The 10,623-nt window shown below is 33.1% G+C and overlaps 1 protein-coding gene across 1 annotated transcript; it reads right to left on the bottom strand.

Annotated features, from left to right (window-relative positions):
- Positions 1-6,013: 6,013 nt before the first annotated feature.
- On the bottom strand, positions 6,014-10,073 carry LOC107803358 (laccase-4-like). The gene is made up of 6 exons (XM_016627055.2): positions 9,895-10,073; positions 8,488-8,636; positions 8,145-8,389; positions 7,818-7,946; positions 6,611-7,534; positions 6,014-6,340 (listed from the first exon to the last, which is right to left on the bottom strand). The coding sequence occupies exons 1-6, from the start codon at positions 9,985-9,987 to the stop codon at positions 6,210-6,212; spliced, it is 1,671 nt and encodes a 556-aa protein (XP_016482541.2). The 5' UTR covers positions 9,988-10,073; the 3' UTR covers positions 6,014-6,209.
- Positions 10,074-10,623: the final 550 nt, after the last annotated feature.

The following is a 10,623-nucleotide window of genomic DNA, read 5'->3' as shown; positions in this document are numbered from 1 at the left end:
TTGTAGGGATTGTTCAAAATGAGCCAAAGGAGCCATAATCAACTCATAAAGGAGTCAAAACTTGAACGAAAACCAAAACTGGGCCAAGAGGTGTGGAAAGCGGACCGCGACAAATAAGTCCGGTCGTGAAAGTATCAACGCGGACGTGGCCATTATTTCACGGTCCGCGATATGAAGAATCAGAGAGAGGTTTTTGGGCACAAATATGAACGCGGACCGCGAGAAGAAGATGCGGCCGCAAAAGTACCAGCATGACCGCGATGGCAATTTTGCGGACCGTGGTTGCTAAGGTTCAGAGAGTGCATAATTCAAGCAAAAATAAGAAAGGCAGTCCGCGTCAAAATTATGCGGCCGCGAAAGTCTCTCACGCGGACATGGTAGAAATTATGCGGTCCGCAAAACAAGATTCAAACTAGATCCAGATATGAAGAAACACGGACCGGGATCAGAATTATGCGGCCGCGAAAGCAAGTATGCGGACGCGGTCAGAATTACGCGGACGCGAAACTTCTGTAGGGGTATATTTGTGCGAAAATTTTAGCTTAGTATAAATAGATCTTTTTGTCAATTTTAGGTGATGTTATATTTTTGCTGAGTACGTGAGACGACAAGGTTTACCTTTTTGGGCAATTTTGTACAAGATTTACTTTATAACATTAGATTTTCATCTTTTAATTTAGTATTATAGAGTATATCTTCTCCTTATCTTTGATTTCTGCTATTATTATGAGTGGCTAGACTCATAGCAAGGGTTGTGACTCAACCTTAGTGTGGGTATTTAATGGGTCTTGAATTTTAGGGCTTGAATGTCTATGGGTTAGTGATATTTAGCTTAGTTCTTGCTAGAATTATAGAATTAGTGGTTGCAAACACTAATTCATACCTTTATGATTTGGTCTCTTATTCAGAAAGAGGGATTAAGTGTGGGAAAACTAAGCTAACAAGGAATTGGGGTGAACTCAAGAAATTGATAGCCCCAATTAAAGGGCTAAACCTAGGGATAGTAATACCCGACTTGAGCTATTATCACATGACTTGCATGAATACCCAGTTGGACTTGAGAAAGCCAAATTGGACAAAATCACTCAAACTATCGAGAGATATAGAGTGAGTACTTGGGTGTGATGGCTATATTACGATCTCAAATTAATCAAGATTACCCTAGATTCTTACTACCCGTTAGATGTCCACCTAGGCGAAAGTCACTACCCTAATCCTTTTAAATAGTTGAAAACCAACATAAAAAATATTGTACTTAGCTTTAATCATTGCATAGAATATAATAGAATTAAATGTAGAATCGACCCCATCATGTTTGGAAGTGCAATTAGGAGCAACACACGCATCTAGATTTACATATAAACCTAATTTCAAATCAATTAACTCCATGTGAAAATCGATCCTGGCCTTGTTGGGTAAAAGTGCATCGACCATCCTCGCTGCTCAATAGTGGTGTAGGTTTGGACCCGATCACTTTTCTCCCGTCGTACGAACTTGTTCCTCATGTTTTCTCCAATTGATTGTATTTGCTCATAGAGCTCATCCAGTTCACGTCTCATTTCCCCGTTTCTGGTTGTCGTCTCCGGCATGATTACTTTCCCAAAATCGGCCGTGCTGATACCAATGTTGTATGCTTAATCGAAATTAAATACAATTCTGCTGAGATCTAAGAAACCAAGAGTAGGAATGGCTTTTGAACAATCTTCATAGGAGAAGGTTCTAGAATTTAGGAGTTTAGAGAAGAAGAGTTATTATTTATTATTCGGAATATCCCTTCAAATCAGGTGGTGTTTCCCTTTTATTAAGATCCCTCTAACAGGTCCTAACCACCCCCTAACTAACTTCAGCCGCCCAACTAACTTCAACTAACTTTCTGAATACAAAGACTGTTATGCCACTTACTAACTACTTACAATGACTCTTATTGCCCTTAACTGCTTTGGTATGTAACACAACTTGATAGTATATTTATAAAAAATTTAAAAATATTATATATATATAAATATTTATTGTAATGTAATTTATAAATAATTCTTAAACATTTTCACAATTTTATCTTTTAACGTATTATTTCAAGTTTGGACTTAACATTCTTGAACGGTAAATAAATTTTATAGCTAATAAATATAGTAACTCAAATAAAGTTCAAATCAATACTAATACTAACAAAAAAAATTCAATTCAACACTAGGAATGATGATAGTGTTGGATATCTATTTTTAGTTTTACATTGGTTTATAATGAAAATACATAACTTAGTTTATCTTTTTCTTTAGTGCTTAGTTATGTAACTAATAATACTTATTAGATATACTTATTTTAGTATGACATATATAGTATTTTTAATTATGCTAATTTTCATTATAGATTTCTAATTAGCAATATTTACTTTATGTAATTTTAAATTATCTTTGTTATTGAATATTTTAGTATAATGCTATGACTTATTTTATATTATTGTGTTATTTTCTTGAAAAATATATTATATAGTTGTATCTTACTAGGACTTAAGAAATATTTAGACCACAAGTTATATATTTTTTGCTATGAAGACTTTACCGGACAAAATTCAAAAGTCCGAAAAAATCAAAAAACCCGAGATTCAAAAATCGACTTTAAAAATCCGACACCATTGGTTTGATTTGGTAATTGAAAAATTTGAACCAACACGACCTATATACACCCCTAATATTGAGATTGTATTTTTTTTTTTTTAATATATTAGGTTATGAGTATTAACTACTAGTATATGTTTTATTCTAAAATTTAGGTATTAACTATCTCATATAGAGTGTGGTTAACAATTACAGAACTAAAATACTAAACTTATTAATCTAAGGATAATCCTATTTGAAATTAAACAACTCCTTAGTGCTTTAAGTTATATACCTTGTTTGTAGGATTGCTTATATCAAGTTATCATTTTATTTTATAGATTATAGTACGAGACTTAATATGGAGAGTTATATATTGTTGTAGGTCAACTTAACTTCATAGTATATAAAATTATATTATGAATGCACCAAACATAAACTCTTTAATCTTTTTACTCCACAACTATACATAAACATGGGGACAAATAGTTCATTGCTAAATAATTGATTAAAATAAGCAGTTCCTTCGAAGGGGTAAATAGTCATTAGCTCAACAAAAAAGCACTTAATAAAAATAAAACAAGTATTTTGATGAAGAAGATATTCAATCTAAAACCGTGACTAAAATAACCAAAACAACTCAAACAAAGTGGACATCAATCTCGGATTCCCCCACCCCTCACCCCCAACCCCCACCCCACAAAACGGCGGAATATTTCTCTTAGAACTTAAGAAAACAAAAGTGCATTAAAGCATAGTACACTTACAAATTCATGACACGTAGCTTATGCTTTGTCCATCTCCAAGTCCAATTTCCATTTTAAGAACAACATTAACCTAACACTTAAAAGTCATGCTCTTAACCGAGGCTTTTGTATCTATACTCCGGTACTGAAGTTATACTCACTTTGCAAAGAAATATTTACAAGTTTATTCATTTTACAATCAACTTCAGATTTATTAGTTCTTGAGTTAAAAAAAATTAGTTTGAAATGCAATGCACTTAAGGCCAATTAATTTGAAGTGCAATACACTTAAGGCCAAATATGTCTTAAGCGCAATAAATATTTTCATGCATTTAAGATCAGAGAGCTCTGAAGTGAAAATATTACATTTCAGATGCACTTAAGGCCAAATAGGTCTGAAGTGCAAGCAATGGCTACATGCACCTCACGCCAAAAAGTTTGAAGTGAAAAAATTACACTTCAGTTGCACTTAAGGCCAAATAGGTTTAAATTGCAACCAATGGTTTCATGCACTTAGGGTTAATAAGTTTGAAGTGAAAAAATTGCACTTCAGATGCACTTAAGGCCAAATAGGTCTGAAGTGCAACTAACGTTTTCATGCACTTAAGACCAAATGGGCCTAAAGTGCAAATTGCTCATAAACAAAAATTTGTTCTTCGAATTTTAACAATTCAATATACGATTTAGCATCTAAATCTACTCCAAATGAGCTCAAATTTGAAACATAACCTCCAAATATCATCAAGAATAAACCCAATCATTAATTTATCAAAACAACAATAAATCTAACTCACCCATTTTGCAATTAAGAAAAAAAAGAAGAAGAAACCCTAAGCAATAGTAAAAAATAAAGCGCCACAACAGCTCACCACTGTAAAACATCATAAACTACCTTAAAATATGTTCACAAACACCATATAAAATCACTGTCATCCGAAGAAGAAGAAGAAGAAGAAGAAGAAGAAGAAGAAAGAGGGAAAAAAGGTCTGAAATTGTTTAAACTTTAGGTACTAGTTAAAAAAAAATTAAAAAGTGAGTACAGGTTAAATGGGAGCGACCAAATAGGGTGCCCCGTGCAATTTTTACCTCTTAACATGCATCAAATCGTTTGCCCTTAATTGGGCCAAGTGACGAAATGACCCATATCTTCAACTATAAGGCCCTACAAAATTGGACCAAATCTAAAGATTGACCCAAAATTGTGTTCATGGCAGCCTACTGGGTCAAGTATGAGATGACATAAAAGTGGGCTTTAAAAAGGAGAGAAATTCACGTCGGAAAAAACAAATAGCATCCAGTAGCCATAAATATTAGTCAGACAATTCATAACCCCAAACTAATTATACCGGCTAGCCCAAACTTATCGTATGCAGACTATTTTTACTTCTCTTTCTTTTTTTTCACGGTTCAAATTTTCCGTAAGTACACGTTTTGTTAGGCGCAGAAGAATTAGATGAGCAAATTAAAGAGCTTACAAGAGATAATGCGAGCATAATGTCATGTGGCAGAGTGAATACTAACACCTCAGAATTGCCACGTATCAATTTGGACAACAAATGTACACAGTACAGTGTGCCAACTGTACTGTCCCCAAAACAAGTACCTATCAAACTAATAGGGCTACACGCTGCAGAGACTGTAATGTTGTGCTATCATGTATGAATCTTCTACTCGGCATATGTAAGCTCAATTTTCTTTATTCTTTTTTTCCCAATTTCGGAGCTTGAAAGAGAAAATAAGATCTTGAAATTAGTGGTCATGAATAAATCATAAATTTTTTTGTGATTATAAATTATCTCATCGAGAGTGAAATAAAAAATTTAGTATAATACATACACGCACACATTTTTTATACATTATAAAGTTATATATATATATATATATATATATAGACACACACACACATACATCATAGAACAGTCTATACATTTTGGATACACAAAAATGCTCGGGGATACATTAAGGATATATTAGGGATACATTAGGGATACACTTTATATACAAATTTTATACATTGTGCAATAATATATACACTTTTATACATCGATACAATAGTCTATACACCTTAGATAGATAAAAGTGCTCGGGATACATTAATGATACACTAGGGATACACTGCAAAATGCACGATACAATTTATAACCAATAGACTGTCACTATACAAAATATATAAAAATAGACTGTCACTATACAAAAAATATACTAAATAGATTGTCAATATACAAAATATACTATCACTATACAAGAAATATACTAAATAGATTGTCACTATACAATTTATATACAATAGACTTTCACTATACAAAAAATATACAAAATAGACTGTCACTATACAAAAAAAATATATAAAATAGACATTTCGGACTATTAAATATAATTTGTTTGGACCGGAGGGACTTTTTGTGTCAATGGGAAAAAACATGGGCTGTTAAAATTTTGAGGGGCTATAAATGGTCATTTTCTCTTGACACATTTAGCCACTCGACCACAAATGAAATGTTCTATTTTAAGTTACAATATTCACTAGTGTTACGCAACAATTGAAGAAACATAGTCTATGTTATTTCCTACAAGTCCCATTTTAGGTCCCCCCAAAAGAAGAAAAAAGAAAAAAAAAAGGACCCAGCCATTATGCAAGAAATGTAATAGCAAAGAACACGGTGAACACATATCTCATTTATAATTTACAGCTTTTCTCATAAAACATTATCATAAAATTACTTTCATACAAACTTGTCCCCTATGATATTATAACCTATTTTCTTCTTGAAAAGCAAACTGTTTACTCATAGAAGCTCTTTTTGCTTGCTCAAACAACTCATACCAGTGGATTACTCTGAAAATATATACACATAAATGATAGGAAATCTTAACATGTTGGAAGATCTATGGGAGGAGGTAAAAGAGATTCTTCAGGGCCATTTCCATTATCAACCACAAAAGCCATCTTCAGTCCCCATGTTGTGTGCACCTCCAAATGGCAATGGAGAAACCAAATCCCTATAAAAATCAACCCAAAGAAATAAAAAGATTACAAAGTTGAAATCAGTTCAAACAACATAATTTTTACCTTTTAACTGTAAGATAATTTTCCCATAATTCGGTTATTTAAAAGATAACTATACGTAACAGTTCTCTATAAATGGTATCATCAACTTGAAACGTAAGGCATGTAACTTGTTATAACAGGTTAAAATATACTAATAGTGAAAAAGTTCTTTATACTGTCAATTTAAATAACGAAGAGCCTTTATTTCTAGAATAATTTACCAGGATTATTTGCCGTGAACCTGATAGCAACCCAACCACCAGAAGGGGCATTTATGGTGTTCCTCTCAACAGGGTCAACAAGATTGAACTTATTAGGGTCTTCCTTTGGATCAAAATTTCCTCTGCCTCTTCCAACCACAAAGAAATTGAAGCCATGTAAATGCATTGGATGGTTCTCAGGACTCAACAATCCTGTATCTTGCATTATTAATTGGACATTAGAATTATAAGCAAGTCTATATAGCCTAGTCCCTTCCATTGTCCTCAGGTTTTCTGGTGGAATCCCTGTGTAGTCAAATGTATATGCTGGATTTCCAGGGAAATCATCAGTAAACACTCCACTTTTATTGAAGAAATGTGCATTAAGTAGTGACACACTTGGCATAACAAATGTAACATTATTGATAGCTGCCACAATTCGGAATTCTCTGTAACATGATTCACAAGGGTTGAGTCCAAGACTAATGGTGAAAAAAAGAGAATGATCAATTTTCAGTGGGACTTTTGCTGGATGTTTTCTTGAATTCAAGCTTCTGAGAGAGTCCATAAATTTAATTGCAATAGGGGTTGCATTTGTAGGCGGCGGCACGGTTAAAGTTGTTGTGGTGGAAGAAGTATTGGTGCCTATATATTGTAAAGTAGCAGTAGCAGTTCTGTTATTCACTAAGATAGGAGAATCCATGTATGCTGATGTTACCATTAAGTATTTGCCACTTTCAAGATCAGCTGATAAAATGACATTTGTAGTCTGTCCTGGAGTTGTTAAAATGGTCTCAGTTTTAAAGGGTTTAACATAGGAAGCATCTACTTCAACCACAGTTAGCTTGTGGCCAGCAATCTTAAAGAAAAGTTCTTCATTCAGTGCAGCATTGACTATTCTCAGTAAATACTTCTTGCCTGGCTCCACTAGGAAAGTGAATCCCCCTGTGGATCATTGAACAAAAAAACATTTATGTACCAACTTGTCTAAAAATATATCAAGTCACTTATAAAGTAAATACAGATAAAGTTGTATGACAAGCATAAGCAGCTGACCTAGTAAATATGATGACTAACTTTTTTTTATCACATGTTAAACTACTAATAGTGTTAAAAAAATTTACACTGCAATATATATAACTTTAATCCAAAATATGTTACAAACAGAAAAAGAAGGCAATAGTCCAAAATCTCAAGAATGCTAGAAAGGAAATGACATGAATTTAACCTTGTGATAAGCAGGTTGAGAGAGGACCAGGAAGGCCATTGATGGTGTGAGCATCAGAAATATTAGGGGGCAAACCTAATTTTGTTGCTTCATCAATTACAGCTTCAACATCTGACTTCCACCATTCACCTGCCAATTGAGCCACCAAATTAGTTGTCGATTTGGGATTCTAGTGAAAGATACTGTTGAGGTTATACACCAAATACACATGTGATGCTGCTCTGACAATAGGTAGCCGACCATTGGGATAATGACTTCCAAACAAAGAATGTTTCAACTAGGTTATTCATTTTACAATAAATAAAAAATGGTATGACAAAACATTACCTAAAATGATCAGAATTTCCTTTTGGGGCTTAGGGAATGGGTAGGGAAAAACAAGCTTAGGGAGAATGACAATAGCACCATGGACAGTTGCCCTGAGCCAGAGAATGTGTGCATGCCAAAATAGTGTTCCTCTCTGATCTGTGACTGTAAAATTGTAGACATAGCTTTTCCCTGGCTGTATTGGACATTGTGTTATGTAAGCCGGCCCATCAGCCCACCCTGTCCTTATTTGTTTGACACCATGCCTGTTCATCATTTTTTTAGGAAAATAAAAAAAAAAATCACATAGAAAAAGAAAAGAACAAAAAATGTAGGATAGAAAGTTTTGTAATAGAGAACTAACCAGTGGATGGTGAGGTTATAATGAACTTGGTTAACGACCTTGATAAGTAGGGTATCATCTTCCCTGGCATAGATAGTTGGACCAGGAAATTTTCCATTAGCCACAGTAGCCTTAGTTGAGCATAATCTTGTTATATTTTTCATCACCACCTGCATTACAAAATCTCAGCAATCGGAGTTTAATTTTGGTGCACTGTGTAATATTTTTTTATACTATATATCAAGTAAAATCAACCTCGATATATAGGAGGTAACTGTTTAAAGTGAAGCTTGATATATACTAATCTAAAAAATAAGATAAATAGCATTGCTATAATATCTTGACTTTCTTTATACTGTCAGTTTATATAATTTAAGTCTTTTTATGAAATGTATTGTTACCTTTCTTGAAATGTATATTTAGCTTGTTAGCCAAACTTCCACACCAGAGAAAGAAAAATAGAAGTATAAGAGATTTTAATTCATACAGTCTTTAGCTATATCAATTTTCAATTTAATCTATGAGTTTTGTGATGATCACTGATCCTTTGAAAGATTTTAATCTTTCCATTTCAGCAATTAATCAAATGAGATTTTGTAAAGTGATAAAGTAGTATTGTAAAATGATAAATATTACTATATTGTTGACATGTTTGCCACATATATACTTTATTGATTTGTGGGTTTGTTTAGGAATGCAGAGAATTTGACAGGGGTTGATAGGGATAGGAAGAGAATGATCAAGACAGTGGCTTGTGCGCTACAAACGCAATTTAGACTTTATATTAATGTACCCAATCGAAAATATTTTTTAAAAAAATGAAGAACCACATTTTGCATGATTACCAAATATTTTGGAAAATGACATTCCATCAGTTAATCTTGCATCAGAATTCACCTTTGTGTTTGACGCAAAATCAAGATGCACATGCATGCTGCTTTATATTGACATATTTCTTTCCATAGATATTTCAGGTAAATATGGGTTAAACTAGGAAAATAATGAACTAATAATAATGAAAATTGATGATAATCTTTCGCTTCATAAGTCAATATATTCATTGAAATCTGTTCCTGCGAACTTTATGTATTACCTCCAATAAGTAGTACCATTTTTATACTTTCAAGACTAGGAAAACCTTAACCCCTCATGATTTGGTAAGAGGATAAATAAATAATTTTTATACTATTGTGTCACTTAAAAAAAAATAACTACACGTGTAATTGTCCTTATTAGTTGAAATTAATAATATAAACAATAAGGCAAACAAACTGTTATAATATGTTAAATTATAATGATAAATTTATATTGTTAGTGTATAATTTTGTCAAGGTAAAAACTTAGTTGCACCCTATTTCGGAAAGTTTTTACCTTTTGTGCTTATGTAATTTGCAAAACTATTGATTGGTATATGTAGAATGAACTTACATTGAATTTATAATGACGGATATTGCCTCTGCATTCTACCAACACTGGCCACAAGAGAGCCAACACCACCATAATTCTCAGCCATTCCGCCATTTCCCCCACAATCTTTTATCTCTCTATCTCATTTCTTGTACTTAAGTGTATATATTTAGTGAGCTAGAGAGGAAGTACAACGACCTATCTTATATATAGTCTATACAAGAACGTCATTTTTATAACTAGTTTGGTGGATAAACGAGATGCTTCTAGGGGAAGATCAAACTCCGTACCACTATCCAGATGAACCCTCATTTTTTGATATATACTGATTTCTTTCTTGTAATTTACACAAACGTTGTTACATGCATGTATCATTCCAAATGGTAAACTCCTTTTTGAAGCGAAGCTAGCATGGCGGACTTAGAGCATTGTATATGGGTTACCGGGAACCAGTAACTCTTGGGTAGACCCTGTATTTATATTAAAAAATTTACTAAATATTTCTAAATATCTAATTGTGAACCCAATTATTATTGCATATTAATTTGAAATTACGGTAGGAACTCATAAGCCTTAAATTTTGAATCCGCCTCTGGCTACATGCATATACAATATTCAACTTTTAACCCTTAATAAAAATTTAAAATATCCCACTTTGAACTTGGGTTGGTCCAACCTATATCTGTGGTTCAATTACGACGTACAAAAGAAATCCAAGTCCAAGTGTCCAACTTTATCCATGTAAAAACT

This window comes from Nicotiana tabacum, chromosome 22 (assembly GCF_000715075.1).
Source record: "Nicotiana tabacum cultivar K326 chromosome 22, ASM71507v2, whole genome shotgun sequence".
NCBI classification, from domain to species: domain Eukaryota; kingdom Viridiplantae; phylum Streptophyta; class Magnoliopsida; order Solanales; family Solanaceae; genus Nicotiana; species Nicotiana tabacum.
The sequence above is the reverse complement of the archived record's forward strand: the minus strand, read 5'-3'. Positions and strand labels throughout refer to the sequence as shown.

What these genes read in the sequence shown, in the direction of transcription:
- LOC107803358 (XM_016627055.2), bottom strand. Translation starts at nt 9,987, where the DNA reads ATGGCGGAATGGCTGAGAATTATGGTGGTGTTGGCTCTCTTGTGGCCA. An exon ending in GGAAATTCTGATCATTTTAG is followed by an intron (nt 7,947 to 8,144) that starts GTAATGTTTTGT and finishes CTCAATTGGCAG; the next exon opens with GTGAATGGTGGAAGTCAGAT. An exon ending in GTTCACGGCAAATAATCCTG is followed by an intron (nt 6,341 to 6,610) that starts GTAAATTATTCT and finishes TGATTTTTATAG; the next exon opens with GGATTTGGTTTCTCCATTGC.